The 18,140-nt window shown below is 44.5% G+C and overlaps 1 protein-coding gene across 4 annotated transcripts in view; it reads left to right on the top strand.

The window, feature by feature from the left end:
* The first annotated feature begins 753 nt into the window (after positions 1-753).
* LOC106589530 (histone acetyltransferase p300) overlaps positions 754-18,140 on the top strand; it is a 47,214-nt gene continuing 29,827 nt past the window's right edge. For 3 of the 4 annotated variants that reach the window (XM_014179629.3, XM_014179628.3, XM_014179627.3), the window contains exons 1-8: positions 755-1,271; positions 3,661-4,256; positions 5,802-5,981; positions 6,156-6,465; positions 6,633-6,746; positions 8,781-9,011; positions 9,628-9,733; positions 9,904-10,038. In XM_014179629.3, the coding sequence (XP_014035104.3) occupies positions 1,178-1,271; positions 3,661-4,256; positions 5,802-5,981; positions 6,156-6,465; positions 6,633-6,746; positions 8,781-9,011; positions 9,628-9,733; positions 9,904-10,038 (1,766 nt within the window). In that variant the 5' untranslated portion in view covers positions 755-1,177. Of the gene's footprint in view, positions 1,272-3,660; positions 4,257-5,801; positions 5,982-6,155; positions 6,466-6,632; positions 6,747-8,780; positions 9,012-9,627; positions 9,734-9,903; positions 10,039-18,140 lie in introns of all 4 variants that reach the window. The other variant, XM_014179626.3, reaches the window with a different exon arrangement.

The raw sequence follows: 18,140 nt of genomic DNA, 5'->3' as shown, positions 1-18,140 counted from the left end.
CCCATTTCATGAAGCTCCAGATGAACAGTTCTTGTGCTGATGTTGCTTCCAGAGGCAGTTTGGAACTTGGTAGTGAGTGCTGCAACCGAGGACAGATGATTTTTACGCGCTACAGCACTCGGTGGTTCCGTTCTGTAAGCTTGTGTGGCCTACAACGGCTGAACCGTTGTTGCTCCTAGACATTTCCACTTCCCAATAACAGCAGTTACAGTTGACCGGGGCAGCTCTAGCAGGGCAGAAATTTGACCTAACTGACTTGTGGGAAAAGTGGCATCCTATGACTGTGCTACATTGAAATTCACTGAGCTCTTCAGTTAGGCCATTCTATTGCCACTGTTTGTCTATGGAGATTGCATGGCTGTATGCTCGATTTTATACACCTGTCAGCAACGGGTGGGGCTGAAATAGCCGACTCCACTAATTTGAATGGGTGTCACATACTTTTGTATGTATATAGTGTAAGTTGTTGCATGGTGCAACCATAGAGATCCTATTAAAGTATTCTAATTCCTAATTATATGGTTGCAACATGGTATTTCAGATGATTTGATAGCATATCCATCATTTACCACCATGCATGCAGTTGCAATTCTGATTTAACCAGATACATTGTCATGTGTTGCATTGCAACATATAGGCTATTGAAATACAATTTATCAGTTGCATTTCCCCAGACCCTGTCGATAATAGGCTATTCTATTCCCAATAAATTGCTGCTGCGCTGGTATATTTTTTCGCATCACCTCTTCGCCCGCGACCACACCACAACCAACAAGGGTTTGCTGCCCGACATTTATGTTAACCTTATGGTAAGGGTGGCAGAAATGACGGTCGCGTACAATCATGGAAGATAAACCTTGGGACAATTTTCTCGCATCAAATGAGGCTAATGTTATATGAGTTTAGAGGAGAGCCGCTACGTGTGTCTCCCATACCGACCCCCTCCTCCTCCGCTGGCAATTTATAAAGAACAAAAAATCAGACTAGGGAGGGGGTTGATACGCCGAAGCTGAAATCGAGAGGCGAACCCAGTTAAGGAGTATTTTTTTTACACGGGACTTCCCCAAAAGGAGGGGGAAAAGTCACAATTGTGGAATCAAAAAGAAAATTACGGTTCAAAATACGTGAAAACGTCTCCCGTTGTGGATTCCGTATATATTTTTAATTCGGAAAAAATATGGCCGAGAACGTTCTGGACTCTGGCCCGCCTTCAGCCAAGAGGCCTAAACTATCCTCTCCGGCACTTTCTGCCTCCGCCAGCGATGGAAACGGTAAATATTGTTAGATCCTTTTTTGTTAGGGGTATTAATTTTTTGTTTATTTTGTAGAATTTTCAATTATTGTGGTATTATTCGGAAGGGAAAGGGGCCGTGTAATTGCCCACTGTTTTGTCGCGCTAGCTAGCGAATGTGTGTGTCGGACTTACATAGCAGTAGGCTAGTAGTAATTTCAACACTACGATGAACGCTGGCTAGCTAGTTACGAATACGGGGCTTAGATTGATAACTAGCTTGCTGCATGGGTAGTTCGCTACATTATTTGTCGTTGGCATTTAGGTAATAAATACTGACAAATTAATATATGCCAACACGGCAAACATTATTTTAAATTATTATCCCCGAGATTGACATGGACGCTTTCCTTTTAAGCGACACAGAACTCGCTAGCTAACGTTAGCTAGTTACTTAAAAATAGTTAGCTAGCTAACGTTAGCTAGCTACTGTAGTGATCGGTGTGGCAAATGGTTTTAAAAACATGTTTTCTACTAAATGAGGTAGCTAATTCAGCTAAGTGGCAATCCATGAAACACATCGTTCAACTCGCTCACAAGTAAATTAGCTAATTCGCCCAGCCAAGTAGCTTACTTTGCTAACTAGTTATTTTCTAGGTTGCTAGTGAGCTCTTTAGTCAGTTCGCTAGCGAACTTTCAAAGCGAGTTGTGACAAAGCTCTCATCGCCATTCAATGCTAACGCGTTAGCTAGCCCATAAGCACACCAACTAAGGTTAACAGTTAACTGCAACACTGACGTTTTTACATTTTCAAAGATGGTATTTAATAAAAAGTTAGCAAATTAACGTTAACGTATATATATATATATAAGACGACAACGTTAGCTAGCAAACTAATTGGCGAAGTTTCGTTAACCTGGATACTTGGTAACGTTACATGTTTCCAACTAAGCTAACTTAGTTTTATTAACGATGACTAGCTAGCTAACGATGTTAATTACATAGCTAGCTACTACTGCAGCAGGCCCATGTAGCTAGCTTGCCGAGTGAGTGATTATGTTCAAATTGCCATTAACTAGTTTTTCTGAATATGTGTGGCAGAGACTGGAGGACTAAGGCTAGCAAACCTATACAAAAACGTAAAATTGCAGTTGTAAAACAAAAAAACATAGAACTGGGCCACAGTATTTACCACTGTGATATGTTTAGATGGCCTTCTGCAGATGCTAAATAGCTAGCGAGTATTAGTTTGAAATTGGACTTGAAACTGTTAGTTAATTTTGTCATTGCATAGCTAGCTAGCTACTGCCTCCCATTGCCCATATATTAGCAAACAGTACATACTAAAGTCAGCCACTTGACACACTACTTTGACGTCCCAAGGTACTTAATAACATGAAATAATCCTGTGCCTGTAGTGCACTTTTGATTATTTAGTTTTTTCCTCTCGTAGTGCTAAGAGAATGTTGTGGGTGTCCAATTTCTCCAGAAAAGGTCCTGTAGGCCTATAGCAAATCGTAAATTCTTTATTATTTTTTATTTTTTTATTGTTGCAACTTGCAGACATACTATATGTTACCCCAATATTCAGTGCATATGAAAACGAGGCCTGTATTTGCAAATTGGATGGACACTAAAGAAACTTCAGTGACTTATGTCTTCAGGTGAGACAATGCACTGCTTTCTGTTTGAGAGCATCTCAAGGATTCAGCAGTTGACAAGGTGTCAGTGTGGGGGGGACCCCTTTTTTGTTACAAGGCATGGAATCCCTGAAATATAGCACGATGAAGAAAAGCTATTTCTTGACAATTGGTATAATTTTGTGATGCTCAGTCTTACCCCTGGGTTGTGTTCAATACTCTGGCACAGCTTTGCAAAATGTTTTGAAATGGACACGTTCCCGTGGCCCCTCTGTTTTTCTCAGTTTCAAGACGGTTTTCTCCCATTTATTACCTACTGAACATGAGACTGGAGGTGGACCTGTGTCCAGAGGGTCTCTATGAACCTGGCTCTCTGTGTGATGTTAACGCAGTGTCGAGGCCCATCTGTCACTCTGTGTGTAAAGCTCTGTCTGCGCCGTGCTAAATCACACTCGCGGTCCAGCACAGACCGTCCGAGGCCAGCCACTGTGTGTGTGGGATAGTGTCTGTTTGCGTGGCCACCTTCATTTCAAAGCATTGGTTTTCCTCATTATACAAATGTAGTTCTCAGACTATGCCAATTGGCCACCACATTTGATGCAACCATGTATGGCTGTTTGAATACAGTGCACTGGAATTGGTTTTGTCAAGAGTCATTTATTGTTATGTCAGAAATGTACCCTGGCACACCTCTATTTCTCTCCCTTTCACTTTTTTCTCTTTCCTCTTGTTCACAATCCCCCTCTTGCTCTCTTTCTCCGTACTCATGTTTTCTCCCTCCCTGCACAGATTTCGGCTCGTTGTTCGACTTGGAGCACGACCTCCCCGACGAGCTCATCAATTCCTCAGAGTTGGGCCTGGTCAACGGAGGGGACCTCAGCCAGCTGCACACCAGTCTGGGGGGAGGAGGTGGGATGGGCCTGGGCCCTGGAGGAGGGGGTGGCCAGGACGCGGTGGCCAAGCACAAGCAGCTCTCCGAGCTCCTTCGATCAGGCGCTCCACATGCCTCCACACAGCAGGGCCAGGGTGTGGTGGGCAGCCCAGGCGGGGCCAGCATGGGCCACCTGGGGAACTTGAAGGTATCCCCTGGGCCCCAGGGCATGGGCCAGCAGCAACACCTCTCACCCCAGCAGCAGGCCAGCATGATGCAGCAGCAGGTTGGGATGGTGGGCGCCATGAACAGGGGCATGATTGGGGCCCAGAAGGGCAACGGACAGCAGCAGCAAGCCATGATGGGGGGGCCGGTGATGAACGGATCCCCCAGGATGAGCTTCTCGAACCAGGGGATGGGGGGGAACAGTAACATGCTGGCTGAGACTCTGCAGCAGCAGGGGGCCGGGGGACAGGCTGGACTCAGAGTACAGCAACCTGGAGCACTGAACAAGGTATGTATGGACCCTTCAGACAAGAGAGCAGAGATGTTTTTAATTTACCTATTCTTTATTTTAAGGACATTGAGATTGGCATCTTTAAGCCACCCTGACCAAGAAAGCTGCATGTGGTTATTTTTGCCCACACAATGTTAAAATGCAACAGTTTGTTCACAAAAACAGGTTAAAAGAGCAGTTGTCATTATTCATATATTAAGGATGTTTTAATCAAGGTTTTAAAAATGTACAATTCAAATGATTGGAGTTTTAGAGATCTAAAGCTGTGTGTAGTTAAAGGCTCTGTCAGGGAGGAGGAAGACTATAGTAGAGGGCATGGCTGGGATGTGGAGGGAGGAAGGTGGGGAGGGAGGATGTATGCGAAATGATGAAAACATTCGTTTAACCCCTAGCCCTCGCGAGCAACCAGACATTACTACAAATTGGGAGCCACGTGGAAGCCCTTGATTAATTAAGCACATCAGTGGTCGTCTTATTCCAACATGTCAACATGAAATGTGGGGCAACCGTGGCATGGCGGAGTGATAATTGGTCTGTCTGTTCTGGGTCATCATTAATGATTTAATTGAACCCACCAACGTTACCTGCTGCTAATTGATTAGAAAATAAGTACATTGTCTCTCTTTAGAAGTAGTTGATTTTAATTGGTGTGTAAACGGCGTGGCGGAGAAGTTGATTTGTGGTGAAAGGGAGATGGTTGTTCTTTTAGCTTTAAAGGTCTTCACTAGGGCTGTGAATTTCCAGAGACTTGGCGATACGATATTATTATGGTACTTAGGTGCCGACTATGTCTTTTGAATCTCACGATTCTATAAGTATTGCAACTCGATGTTCCAACCACTGTTGCAGAGTGTCAAGCGAGAGTCATGAGAAAACAAGTTTTGATCAGTCATGGAAATAAGTGCCCAAAAACAAATTGGCTCCCTATTTAAAAGATGGAGAACAAACTATGAAGGAAAAATACTGGCTTTTTGGTGCAGGTATAGCAAACTAGCACAAAAATAATATTGTGTTGTCAAAACAAGACGATATACCATAAAATAATATCTCCATATGTAACTATCCATTTACATTTTTCTCCCATTACTATTTTTCACACTGTTAGTGATTAATATCCCCGGGGTCGTGCTCATTTAACAGGACTACTCTCGGTCTGAAGAAATACAATTCAAGTGATTTTAACACTTACATTTTCTAACACATTGCATATAAAAACTGTAAAAATTGATGTCAATTACTATTTTTCTCAATCCAATATGCTTTGTTTAAACCATGTGTCATACTCATTCCACGGAGGGCCAATTGTCTGTGTGTTTTTGATCCTCCATTGTACTTAAGGTCCTTAATTAGTAAGGAACTATCCACACCTGGTTTTCTAGGGCATAATTGAAAGGAAAAAACAAAAACCTGCGGACACTAGGCCCTCCATGGAATGATTTTGACACCCCTGATTTAAACCATGCCTTCTCTAACCCTCCCTCCTGTCTTCCATTTCTGTCTCTCCTTATCTTCTATACATTTTCCTGCCCATCCTCTTCTCAGATGGGTATGGTGGGTAACCCAGGCCCCTATGGAGGCCCCTACGGTGAGCAGCAGGCAGGCCAGGGGCTGGGGGGAGCAGGGCTGGGCCCTCCGCTCCAGAACAAAGGCTCCATGCCCAACAGTGTGGCCCAGTTCAGCATGGACAAGAAGAGCCAGCCCATGCAGGGCATGGCTGCCATGGTAAAGAAGTTAGCTAGCTAGTCTCCTACCAATCATTTCAAACTTATCTGTCATGGATGCTGCCTTTTTGTATACCAGTCAACCACACTGACCAACCCTGAACAGACTCTCATGGTTGCAGTATCTTGTATATTTACAATTATTTTATTAACTCTTGCTCCCCTCTATCCTCAGGCCACACAACAGTCTGCTGCAGGTGTGGGCGGTGGAGCCGGAGGCACTGCGGGGGTGGTCCCCAATGCCCAGGGAGGCCTAGGGCCCGCTGTGTCTGCAGCAGCTGCAGCAGCTGGGGCGCCCCCTACGGCCGACCCCGAGAAGCGCAAGCTGATCCAGCAGCAGCTGGTACTCCTGCTCCATGCACACAAGTGCCAGCGGCGGGAGCAAGCCAACGGGGAGGTGCGCCAGTGCAACTTGCCACACTGCCGCACCATGAAAAATGTCCTCAACCACATGACCCATTGCCAGGCCGGCAAGTCCTGCCAGGGTGAGCTGATAAGACCCAGAATGCAGACCTGCAAGATGGTTCCCTGTCACACCTTAGATGTGTATGATATTCATCAAGAACTCTCTGAAGTAATCATCACAATCTTTTTCTCACCCTTTTTCTTTTCCTTGTCGCTGCCCCTCTTCCCCTTCGTTCTCTCTCCTTAGTGGCTCACTGTGCGTCATCCAGACAGATCATCTCTCACTGGAAGAACTGTACGCGGCACGACTGTCCTGTCTGCCTGCCGCTCAAGAATGCCGGGGACAAGAGGAACCAGCAGTGTGAGTGTCTATCTGCCCGTCAAACAATACTTTTCTCACTACCCCTCTCTCCCTCAGTCTGTTAGCTGGCTCGTGTAATAGTAGAGCCGTGAAGTCTCAGCTCTTTCAAGTAAAGTCTATTGATGTACAGTGTGTTCAGACCCCTTTACTAGTTCCACATATTGTTATGTTACAACCTTGTTCTAAAATGGATGAAATAAATAAAACATCCTCATCAATCTACACACAACACCCCATAATGACAAAGCAAAATGTTTTTGCAAATTTATGAAAAAATAAACCAACAGCTAGAATATTTACGTAAGTATTCAGACCCTTTGCTATGAGACTTGAAATTGAGCTCAGGTGCATCCTGTTTCCATTGATCATCCTTGATGTTTCTACAACTTGATTGGAGTCCACCTGTGGTAAATTCAATTGATTGGAGTTGACTTGGGAAGACACACACCTGTCTATATAAGGTCCCACAGTTGACAGTGCATGTCAGCGCAAAAACCAAGCCATAAGGTTGACGGAATTGTCCGTAGAGGTCCGAGACAAGATTGTCGAGGCACAGATCTGGAGAAGGGTTCCAAAAAATGTCTGCAGCATTGAAGGTCCTCAAGAACACAGTGGCCAATTCCACCTGTGGCCAATTCAATTGATTAGACATGATTTGCAAAGGCACATACCTGTCTAAGTTTGCACCGTTTGCAGTGCATGTCAGAGCAAAAACCAAGCCATGACGTCGAAGGAATTGTCCGTAGAGCTCTGAGACTGGTGCCGACACAATCCTATCTGGGGAAGGGTACCAAAAACATTATGCAGAATTGCAGGTCCCCAAGAACACAATGTCCTCCATCATTCTTAAATTGAAGAAGTTTGTAACCACCAAGACTCTTCTTAGAGCTGGCTGCCTGGCCAAACTGAGCAATCAGGGGAGAATGGCCTTGGTCAGGGAGGTGACCAACATTCCGATGGTCTCTGACAACTCCAGAGTTCCTCTGTGGAGATGGGAGAACCTTCCAGAAGGACAACCATCTCTGCAGCACTCCATCAATCAGGCCTTTATGGTAGAGTGGCCAGACGGAAGCCACTCCTCATTAAGAGGCACATGACAGCACGCTTGGAGTTTTCCAAAAGGCACCAAAGGACTCTGACCATAAGAAAGAAGACTCTCTGGTCTGATGAAACCAAGATTGAACTCTTTGGCCTGAATGCTAAGCGTCATGTAGGGGGAGTCCTGGTTTTTCAGCGGCAGGGACTGGGAGACTAGTCAGGATCGAGGGAAAGATGAACGGAGCAAAGTACAGAGATCCTTGATGAAAACCGTAGGAGCGCTCAAGACCTCTGCCGGGGGTGAAGGTTCACCTTCCAACAGGACAATGACCCAAAGCACACAGCCAAGACAACGCAGGAGTGGCATCGGGACAAGTCTCTGAATGTCCTTGAGTGGCCCAGCCAGAGCCCGGACTTGCACCCGATCTAACACCTCTGTAGAGACCTGAAAATAGCTGTGCAGCGACACTCACCATCCAACCTGACAGAGCTTGTGAGGATCTGCAGAGAAGAATGGGAGAAACTTTCCAAATACAGGTGTGCCAAGATTGTAGCGTCATACCCGAGGCTGTAATCGCTGCCAAAGGTGCTTGAACAAAGTACTTAAAAAGGGTCAGAAAACTTGTGTAAATATGTTTTTTATTTTTTTTTATTTGTATATTTCTAAAAACCTGTTTTTGCTTTGTCATTATGGGTATTGTGTAGATTGAGGAGGGGGGGAACGATTTAATCCATAAGGCTGTAACTTGACAAAATGTGGAACAGGTCAAGGGGTCTGAAATACTTTCAGAACGCGCTGTATATATGACGTCTAGATGCTTTGAGATTGATTTATAAATCAACAAGTTCATGATCTGCCATGAAGTTGTTGCCTTATAAATCAGTTTTGACTACATTATAAACTTTGACAGATGAATGAATGCCTTATGTTCCCGACCTAGGCTTTTATAGCGTTCCTCCTAGAGGACAGAATTATTAATACTCCTGTCTCTACAGCTCTGCTAGGAGGTGCTGGTGTAGGTCTGGGTAGCTCCCTGGGCTCGGTGCCCGGAGGCCAGCCCAGCGCCGCCAATCTCAACCCCCCCAGCCAGATCGACCCCAGCTCAATTGAGAGGGCCTACGCCGCCCTGGGCCTCACTTACCAGGGCACCCAGATCCAGAGCCAGCCCAACCAGGCTTCTCTGCCCTCACAGGGCCAGCCGGGCATGAGGCCGCTCAACCCTATGGGTAAGCTGTTGTCTAAAAGATAGTCAGGTCTGTGTGTTTTTACCCCCATTTCGATGTCCATGCCTTCAAACATCTGGCGTTTTTATTTCTTTTTTTCTATCTGACTCAATGCCATAGGTTAGCAAGTGGCCGGGTTCTACACGTTTCAATATTCAGGTGTCCTGTCTCCTTTAAAGAGTGCCAGTGTTTTACATTTGAAAATACAGAGAGAAGAGTCACGTTTTGTGAATCATGGGTTATTATTCTGTAGGAAACTGGTTTAAATAATGTACTACACCAGGAGTGTGCATGGTCCTCTTGGGTTTTGAAGCCGTAACCAGTCTGTCCATAATAGTAAGGTTACACTGTTGCTTTCCCTAACTGAAACCGCCCCCTTTTTGTCCACTTTAATGGGAATTACATACACACACACACACACACACACGTTTTATTTGTATACCTTTTTTGGTGAAGTCGACCTTTTTTCAAGTCACTTGAAAATAAAATGTGTGGTAGAAGTAATTTCTGTCATTGACTTCTAAGTAATGTTTTAACAGCTTTATTCTCATAACCACAAACAGAAGGTCATGTTGAACATTGGAAAACCTGTGTGTGTATGTTTATTTCACCATGTTAGGGGGTAACCCGATGGGGGTGAATGGAGGAATGGGTGTTTCACCCCAGAACCAGCAGGCCAGCCTGCTGCAGGACACCATGCTCCACCTCAACATGAACTCCCAGGGGTGAGTAGCAGACCTGCCTTAAAATAGAATTATTTGTTCTCTTTTAAATACTTCTACCTGCACTTGATTGAGCATGCCTGGTGCAATAGAATTGTCCAAGAACTGCAAAATACATCCACCAATCTGACACTTCGGCCAGGCGCAAACTTTGTTCTCTCTGTGTGTTCTAGTCTGATGAATGATGCGGGTGGGACGGGTAACATGGGCTCCATGCCCATGGCGACCCCACCCTCTGCAGCGGGTATGAGGAAGAGTTGGCACGAGGACATCACCCAGGACCTGAGGAACCACCTGGTGCACAAACTGTAAGTGGCCGGGAGGGAAAATACAGCTTCTGGATGGGACCTAAAAACACCTTGTCTCCGGGGGCCCATGCGCCTGTCATCGATGTCAAAAAAATGGTGCTGCATTTAATACATTTTGACTACCCTCCATAAAGTATTTCATAAACCTTTTTAATTTCCATATGTACTAGGAAGCTAAGTGTTTGTTTCTTGGGCTTCAGGAATGGGACTGATTTGAAAGTATAAGGGCATATCGGTGAACAAATGCCGTGGTTAAGGCTACTGGTGGAGCTTTCCCGGGTTTCCCAAAACGCATATCAGACCGAGAGCCTAATGCTTCTTATGTAAAATAAATGTTATTGGTCACATACACATATTTAGGAGATGTTGCGAAATGCTTGTGTTCCTCGCTCCAACAGTGCAGTAGTATCCAACTATTCACAATGCACACAAATCTAAAAGAATGGAATTAAGAGATATAAATAAATACTATAACGAGCAATGTCGGAGTGGCAATGACTAAAATACAGTAGAAAAGAATACAGTATATACAGGTGAAATCTGAAGTTTACATACACCTAAGCCAAATACATTTTTCACAATTCCTGACCTTTAATCCTAGTAAAAATTCCCTGTTTTAGGTCAGTTGGGTTCCCCACTTTATTTTAAGAATGTGAAATGTCAGAATAATAGTAGAGAATTTCTTTCAGCCTTTATTTCTTTCATCACATTCCCAGTGGGTCACAAGTTTACATACACTCAATTAGTATTTTGTAGCATTGCCTTAAACAATTTAAACTTGGGTCAAACATTTCAGGTAGCCTTCCACAAGCTTCCCACAATAAGTTGGGTGAATTTTGGCCCATCCCTCCTGACAGAACTGGTGTAACTGAGTCAGGTTTGTAGGCCTCCTTGCTCGCACACGCTTTTTCAGTTCTGCCCACAAATTTTCTATAGGATTGAGGTCAGGGCTTTGTGATGGCCACTCCAATAATTTGACTTTGTTGTCCTTAAGCCATTTTTCCACAACTTTGGAAATATGCTTGGGGTCATTGTCCATTTGGAAGACCCATTTGCGACCAAGCTTTAACGTCCTGACTGATGTCTTGAGATGTTGCTTCAATATATCCACATAATTTTCTTTCCTCATGATGCCATTTGTTTTGTGAAGTGCACCAGTGAAGTGCAGCAAAGCACCCCCACAACATGATGCTGCCACCCCTGTGCTTCATGTTTGGGATGGTGTTCTTCGGCTTGCAAGCCTCCCCCTTTTTCCTCCAAACATAACAATGGTCATCATGGCCAAACAGTTGTGTTTTTGTTTCATCAGACCAGAGGACATTTCTCCAAAAAGTACAGTGCAGTTGCAAACCGTAGTCTGGCTTTCTTTAATGGCGGTTTTGGAGCAGTGGCTTCTTCCTTGCTGAGCGCCCTTTCAGGTTATGTTGATAAAGTACTTGTTTTACTGTGGCTATAGATACTTTTGTACCTGTTTCCTCCAGCATCTTCACAAGGTCCTTTGCTGTTCTGGGATTGATTTGCACCTTTCTCACCCAAGTACGTTCATCTCTAGGAGACAGAACACGTCTCCTTCCTGAGCGGTATGACGGCTGCATGGTCCCATGGTGTTTATATTTGTGTACTATTGTTTGTACAGATGAACGTGGTACCTTTTCAGGCATTTGGTAATTGCTCCCAAGGATGAACCAGACTTGTGGAGGTCTACAATTTTGTTTTCTGAGGTCTTGGCTGAATTCTTCTGATTTTCCCATGATGTCAAGCAGAGGCACTGTGTTTGAAAGGTAGGCCTTGAAATACATCCACAGGTGCACCTCCAATTGACTCGGGCTAATTGATGTCATTTATCAGAAGCTTCTAAAGCCATGACATTCTGGAATTTTCCATGCTGTTTAAATGCGTAGTCAACTTAGTGTATGTAAACTTCTGACCCACTGGAATTGTGATACAGTGGAATAATCTGTCTGTTAACAATTGTTGGAAATATTACTTGTGTCATGCACAAAGTAGATGTCCTAACCGACTTGCCAAAACTATAATTTGTTAACAAGAAATTTGTGGAGTGGTTGAAAAACGAGTTTTAATGACTCCAACCTAACTGTATGTAAACCTCCGACTTCAACTGTCCATATGAAATGCGTAAAGCTGTATGTAAACAGTATTAAAGTGACCAGTGATTCTATGTACATAGGGCAGCAGCCTCTAAGGTGCAGAGTTAAGTAACAGGGTCGTAGCCTGCTACTGAAGGCTAATTAACAGTCTGATGGCCAGTTGAGATAGAAGCTGTTTTTCAGTCTCTCGGTTCAAGCTTTGATGCACCTGTACTGACCTCGCCTTCTGGATGATAGCAGGGAGAACAGGCCATGACTCGGGTGGTTAATGTAGTTTTTGGCGTTCCTGGTGCTGTAGATGTTCTGGAGGGCAGGTAATTTTCCCCCGGTGATACATTGGGCAGACTGTACCACCCTCTGGAGAGCCTTGCGGTTACGGGACGTGCAATTGCCATACCAGGCGGTGATACAGGATGCTTTCAATTGTGCATCTGTAAAAGTTTCTGAGGGTCTTTGGGGCCAAGCCAAATTTCTTCAGCCTCCTGAGGTTGCAGAGGGGCTGTTGCACCGCCTTCACACTGTCTGTGTGGGTGGACCATTTCAGGTTGTCAGTGACGTGTTATCTGAGGAACTTGAAGCTTTTCAACTTCTCCACCGCGGTCCGGCCGATGTGGATAGGGGCGTGCTCCCTCTGTTTCCTGGAGTCCACCTTCTGCTCCTTTTTGTTGACGTTGAGTGAGGGGTTATTTTCCTCGTCATTGTTGGTAATCAGGCCTACTACTGTTGTGTCGTCTGCAAAGTTGATGATTGAGTTGGAGGCGTGCATGGTCATGGGTGAACAGGGAGTACAGGAGGGGGCTGAGCACACATCCTTGTGGGGCCCCAGTGTTGAGGATCAGCGACGTGGTGTTTCATACCTTCACCAGCTGGGGGTGGCCCATCAGGAAGTCCAGGACACAGTTGCACAGGGCGGGGTTCAGACCCAAGCTTAGTGATGCGCTATAGTCAATGAACAGCCTTCTTACATAGGTATTCCTCTTGTCCAGATGGGATAGGGCAGTGCGGTGCGATGGCATCGTCTGTGGATCTATTGGGGCGGTATGCAAATTGTAGTTGGTCTAGGGTGTCAGGTAAGGTGGAGGTGATATAATCCTTAACAAGCCTCTCAAAGCACTTCATGATCACAGAAGTGAGTGCTACGGGGCGATAGTCATTTAGTTCAGTTACCTTATGCTTTCTTTGGTACAGGACATCTTGAAGCAAGTGAGGACAACAGACTGGGATGCAGCCTTGCAAGGGTTAACATGCTTAAATGTTTAACTCATGTCGGCCACGGAGAACGAGAGCCCAAGGTCCTTGGGAGTGGGCCGTGTCGGTGGCTCTGTGTTATCCTCAAAGCGGACGAAGGTGTTTAGCTTGTCCGGGAGCAAGATGTCGGTGTCCGACGATGCTGGTTTTCCCTTTTTGTAATCCGTGATTGTTTGTAGACCCTGCCACATATGTCTCTAGGGATGCAATGGTACACCGTATGTTATCGAACTGTTCGGTACACCCCCTACGGTTCAATACGCACACACGGAATTACGGGATGCCTGTCATTTTCCTATAATTTCCAAAACTTGCTTATCAGACTACACGCACGTTGAACATTCTGATCTACAGAACCAGACGCGCGACTTGTGGATGTTAGGGGGCTCCTGAGGGCTGACAAACATTACTCCACAGCGACGTCTCAATGTAGTGACCGCAACCCCCTCCCCCTTAAACAACTAATGGATGATTTGCAATGACATCTCAGTAGGAAACATCCTTAAGGGGCCCCATGAAAAACAGGGAAACTAAAAACAAATACTCTCTCAGCTCCATGACAATGGCTTTGGTCAGGGAGGTGACCAACATTCCGATGGTCTCTGACAACTCCAGAGTTCCTCTGTGGAGATGGGAGAACCTTAGAGAAGGACAACCATCTCTGCAGCACTCCACCAATCAGGCCTTCATGGTAGAGTGGCCAGACGGAAGCCACTCCTCAGTAAAAGGCACATGACAGCCCGCTTGGAGTTTGCCAAATGGCACCTAAAGGACTCTCAGACCATGAGAAACAAGATTCTCTGGTCTGATGAAACCAAGATTGAACTCTTTGGCCTGAATGCCAAGTGGCACGTCTGGAGGAAACATGGCACCATCCCTACGGTGAAGAATGGTGGTGGCAGCATTATGCTGTGGGGATGTTTTTCAGCAGCAGGGACTGGGAGACTAGTCAGGATCGAGGGAAAGATGAACAGAGCAAAGTACAGAGATCCTTGATGAAAACCTGCTGCGGAGCACTCAGGACCTTAGACTGGGGCTAAGGTTCACCTTCCAGCAGGACAACGACAACCAAGACAACGCAGGAGTGTCTTCGGGACAAGTCTGTGAATGTCCTTGAGGGGACCAGCCAAAGCCCGGATTTGAACCCGATCGGACATCTTTGGAGAGACCTTAAAATAGCTGCGCTGCATTCAACCTGACAGAGCTTGAGAGGATCTGCAGAGAAGAATGGTATTATCTCCCCAAATACAGAGTCTGTAATCATTGTATAAGGTGCTTCAACCAAGTAGTGAGTGAAATTTGAATACTTACGTAAATGTTTTTAATTATTTTTTATTTTTTGAATAAATTTGAGTATTTCTAAAACCCTGTGTTGCTTTGTCATTATGGGCTATTGGGTTGTAGATTGATGAGGGATAATATATATATTTTTTTATCCATTTTAGAATAAGGCTGTAACGAAACAATGTGGATAAAGTCAAGGGGTCAGTTTCTGAATTCACTGTATCTTGGCATGCATCATTCAAGACAGTTTAAATAGTGTGCGTTGTGTCAATTGCGCTGCACACTATATCTCAGGAAAGACTGTCTGGGTTGCCAATAATCAGTATAGAAAACAGTTGGGCAGTGGACCTGGACCTACAGGCTGTGGTGAAAAGTCCAAAAAAGGACTTCATGAGATCATGGTAGTCTCAAGTTGAATTTAATTTAAATATTGCAGCCCTTTCGTGTGGGCTATTAGCCAGGCAACCTGCTGAGTTCAACATATATGGTGGCTGAATTTATTCTCAAGCTGACTACTTTTTTCTTAATTTCTAGGCTATTTGATTTGTATTTTGATGTTTATAAATGGTAGCTTAATACATTATATACAGTTTGAGTCGGAAGTTTACATACTTAGGTTGGAGTCATTTAAAACTTGTTTTTCAACCACTCCACAAATTTCTTGTTAACAAACTATAGTTTTGGCAAGTCGGTTAGGACATCTACTTTGTGCATGACACAAGTAATTTTCCCAACAATTGTTTACAGACAGATTATTTCACTTATAATTCACTGTATCACAATTCCAGTGGGTCAGAAGTTTACATGCACTAAGTTGACTGTGCCTTTAAATAGCTTGGAAAATTCCAGGAAATGATGTCATGGCTGTAGAAGCTTCTGATAAGCTAATTGACATAATTTGAGTCAATTGGAGGTGTGGATGTATTTCAAGGCCTACCTTCACACTCAGTGCCTCTTTGCTTGACATCATGGGAAAATCAAAAGAAATCAGCCAAGACCTCAGAAAAAAAATTGTAGACCTCCACAAGTCTGGTTCATCCTTGGGAGCAATTTCCAAAAGCCTGAAGGTACCACGTTCATCTGTACAAACAATAGTATGCAAGTATTAACACCATGGGACCACTCAGCTGTCATAATGCTCAGGAAGGAGGCGCGTTCTGTCTCCTAGAAATGAATATTCTTTGGTGCAAAAAGTGCAAATCAATCCCAGAACCACAGCGAAGGACCTTGTGAAGATGCTGGAAGAAACCGCCATTTAAAAAGCCAGACTACGGTTTGCAACTGCACATGGGGACAATGTTCGTACTTTTTGAAGAAATGTCCTCTGGTCTGATGAAACAAAAATAGCACTGTTTGGCCATAATGACCATTATGCTTGGAGGAAAAAGGGGAGGTTGCAAGCCAAAGAACACCATCCCAACCGTGAAGCACGGGGGTGGCAGCATCATGTTGTTGGGGGTGCTTTGCTGCAGGAGGGACTGGTACACTTCACATCATTTCCTTCAACATGCCATCTTTTATGTGGATATATTGAAGCAACGTCTCAAGACATCAGTCAGGACGTTAAAGCTTGGTCGCAAATGGGTCTTCCAAATGGACAATGACCCCAAGCATACTTCCAAAGTTGTGGCAAAATTGCTTAAGGACAACGAAGTCCAGGTATTGGCGTGGCCATCACAAAGCCCTGACCTCAATCCTATAGAACATTTGTGGGCAGAACTGAAAAAGCGTGTGCGTGCAAGGAGGCCTACAAACCTGAATCAGATACACCAGCTCTGTCCGGAGGAATGGTCCAAAATTCACCCAACTTATTGTGGGAAGCTTGTGGAAGGCTACCCGACATGTTTGACCCAAGTTAAACAATTTAAAGGCAATGCTACCAAATACTAATTGAGTGTGTGTAAACTTCTGACCCACTGGGAATGTGATGAAAGAAATAAATCATTCTCTCAACTATTATTCTGACATGTCACATTCTTAAAATAAAGTGGTGATCCTAACTGACCTAAGACAGGGACATTTTTACAAGGATTAAATGTCAGGAATTGTGAAACTGAGTTTAAATGCATTTGGCTAACGTATGTAAACTTCCAAATTCAACTGTAGCTATAGATTGTACACTCACTGCAGAATGAAACAGTCCCTAGTATTGTAGTGTTTTGAGGGTGGACTGTCTATTTGCCATTAATAGACTGATTTTACACCATCAAGCTGGGAGAGAGCTTGAATTCTACATCGACCGACCACTACAAGCCAGAATGTTGAATAAAATTATATTTTAACATACTTCACTGGTTGTCTGTGTGGTTGGTCCTTTTGGCGCTAGGATTGTGCGCTGGTAGTGCGTTTTCATTTTCTATCACCTGAAGCCTGCTCAGAACCATGGAACATGTGCACGAGCTTTACAAGAATGTCTGAGTCTCGTGCAGGTGTTTTCTTGTGCAGGTGATAGAAATCTGAATGCACTACCAGCGCTTTGGAAAGTTTATGTAATTGTACTTTCCTGTGGAAATATTGTCATATTCCTACTGCCAAAAGGACCAACCACACGGACAACCTGTAAAGTACTGGGGGTTACAGGGAAATTGCGTTACACCAGTGGTCAATATTTTTTTTTTTTTTTTTTTTTTTTAAGTAATACTGTTTATGACGGTAACCTCATCGGTGTCCTTTTTTAAAATGACTTAAACCAGATATAAAGTATGTAGAAAAGATAATTTGATAATGAATAGCTCCTTTATCTTAGAACTAACAATCACCTAAATAAAAACTAGACTCGGGGAGAACCGGGAAAAAAAGGTTGTGGCATGGGGACCCCATTTGATTTTTATACTATTTGAGTCACTCAGATAGCTCATGCATGTTCTTATGTATGCTATGGCAAAATGTGTATATTTGCAGGGAAAAAAGCTTTAAACTGCAACATTGTCTCTGTGGCCAAGAGGCCAAAAATATAAACGTAACATGTTACGCGTTGGTTCCATCTGGACAAGCGGAATATCTCTAAGAATTATGTTTATTGACTATAGCTCAGCATTCAACACCACAGTACCCTCCAAGCTCATCATTAAGCTCGAGGCCCTGGGTCTGAACCCCGCCCTGTTCAATTGGGTCCTGGACTTCCTGACCGGTTTCACCCAGGTGGTGAAGGTAGGAAACATCCCCTCCCCTCTGATCCTCAACACTGGGGCCCCACAATGGTGCGTGGCTCAGCCCCCTCCTGTACTTCCTGTTCACCCATGACTGTGTGGCCATGCACGCCTCCAATCATCAAGTTTGCAGACGACACAACAGTAGTAGGCTTGATTACCAACGATGACGAGACAGCCTACAGGGAGGAGGTGACGGCTCTGGGAGTGTGGTGCCTGGAAAACTACCTCTCACTCAACTTCAACAAAAGAGGGAGCACCCCCCCTCCATCCACGTTGAAGGGACAGCAGTGGAGAAGGTGGAAGGCTTTAA

Source organism: Salmo salar, chromosome 28 (assembly GCF_965601325.2).
Source record: "Salmo salar chromosome 28, fSalSal1, whole genome shotgun sequence".
NCBI lineage: Eukaryota > Metazoa > Chordata > Actinopteri > Salmoniformes > Salmonidae > Salmo > Salmo salar.
This window is presented reverse-complemented; position numbering and strand designations above follow the sequence as displayed.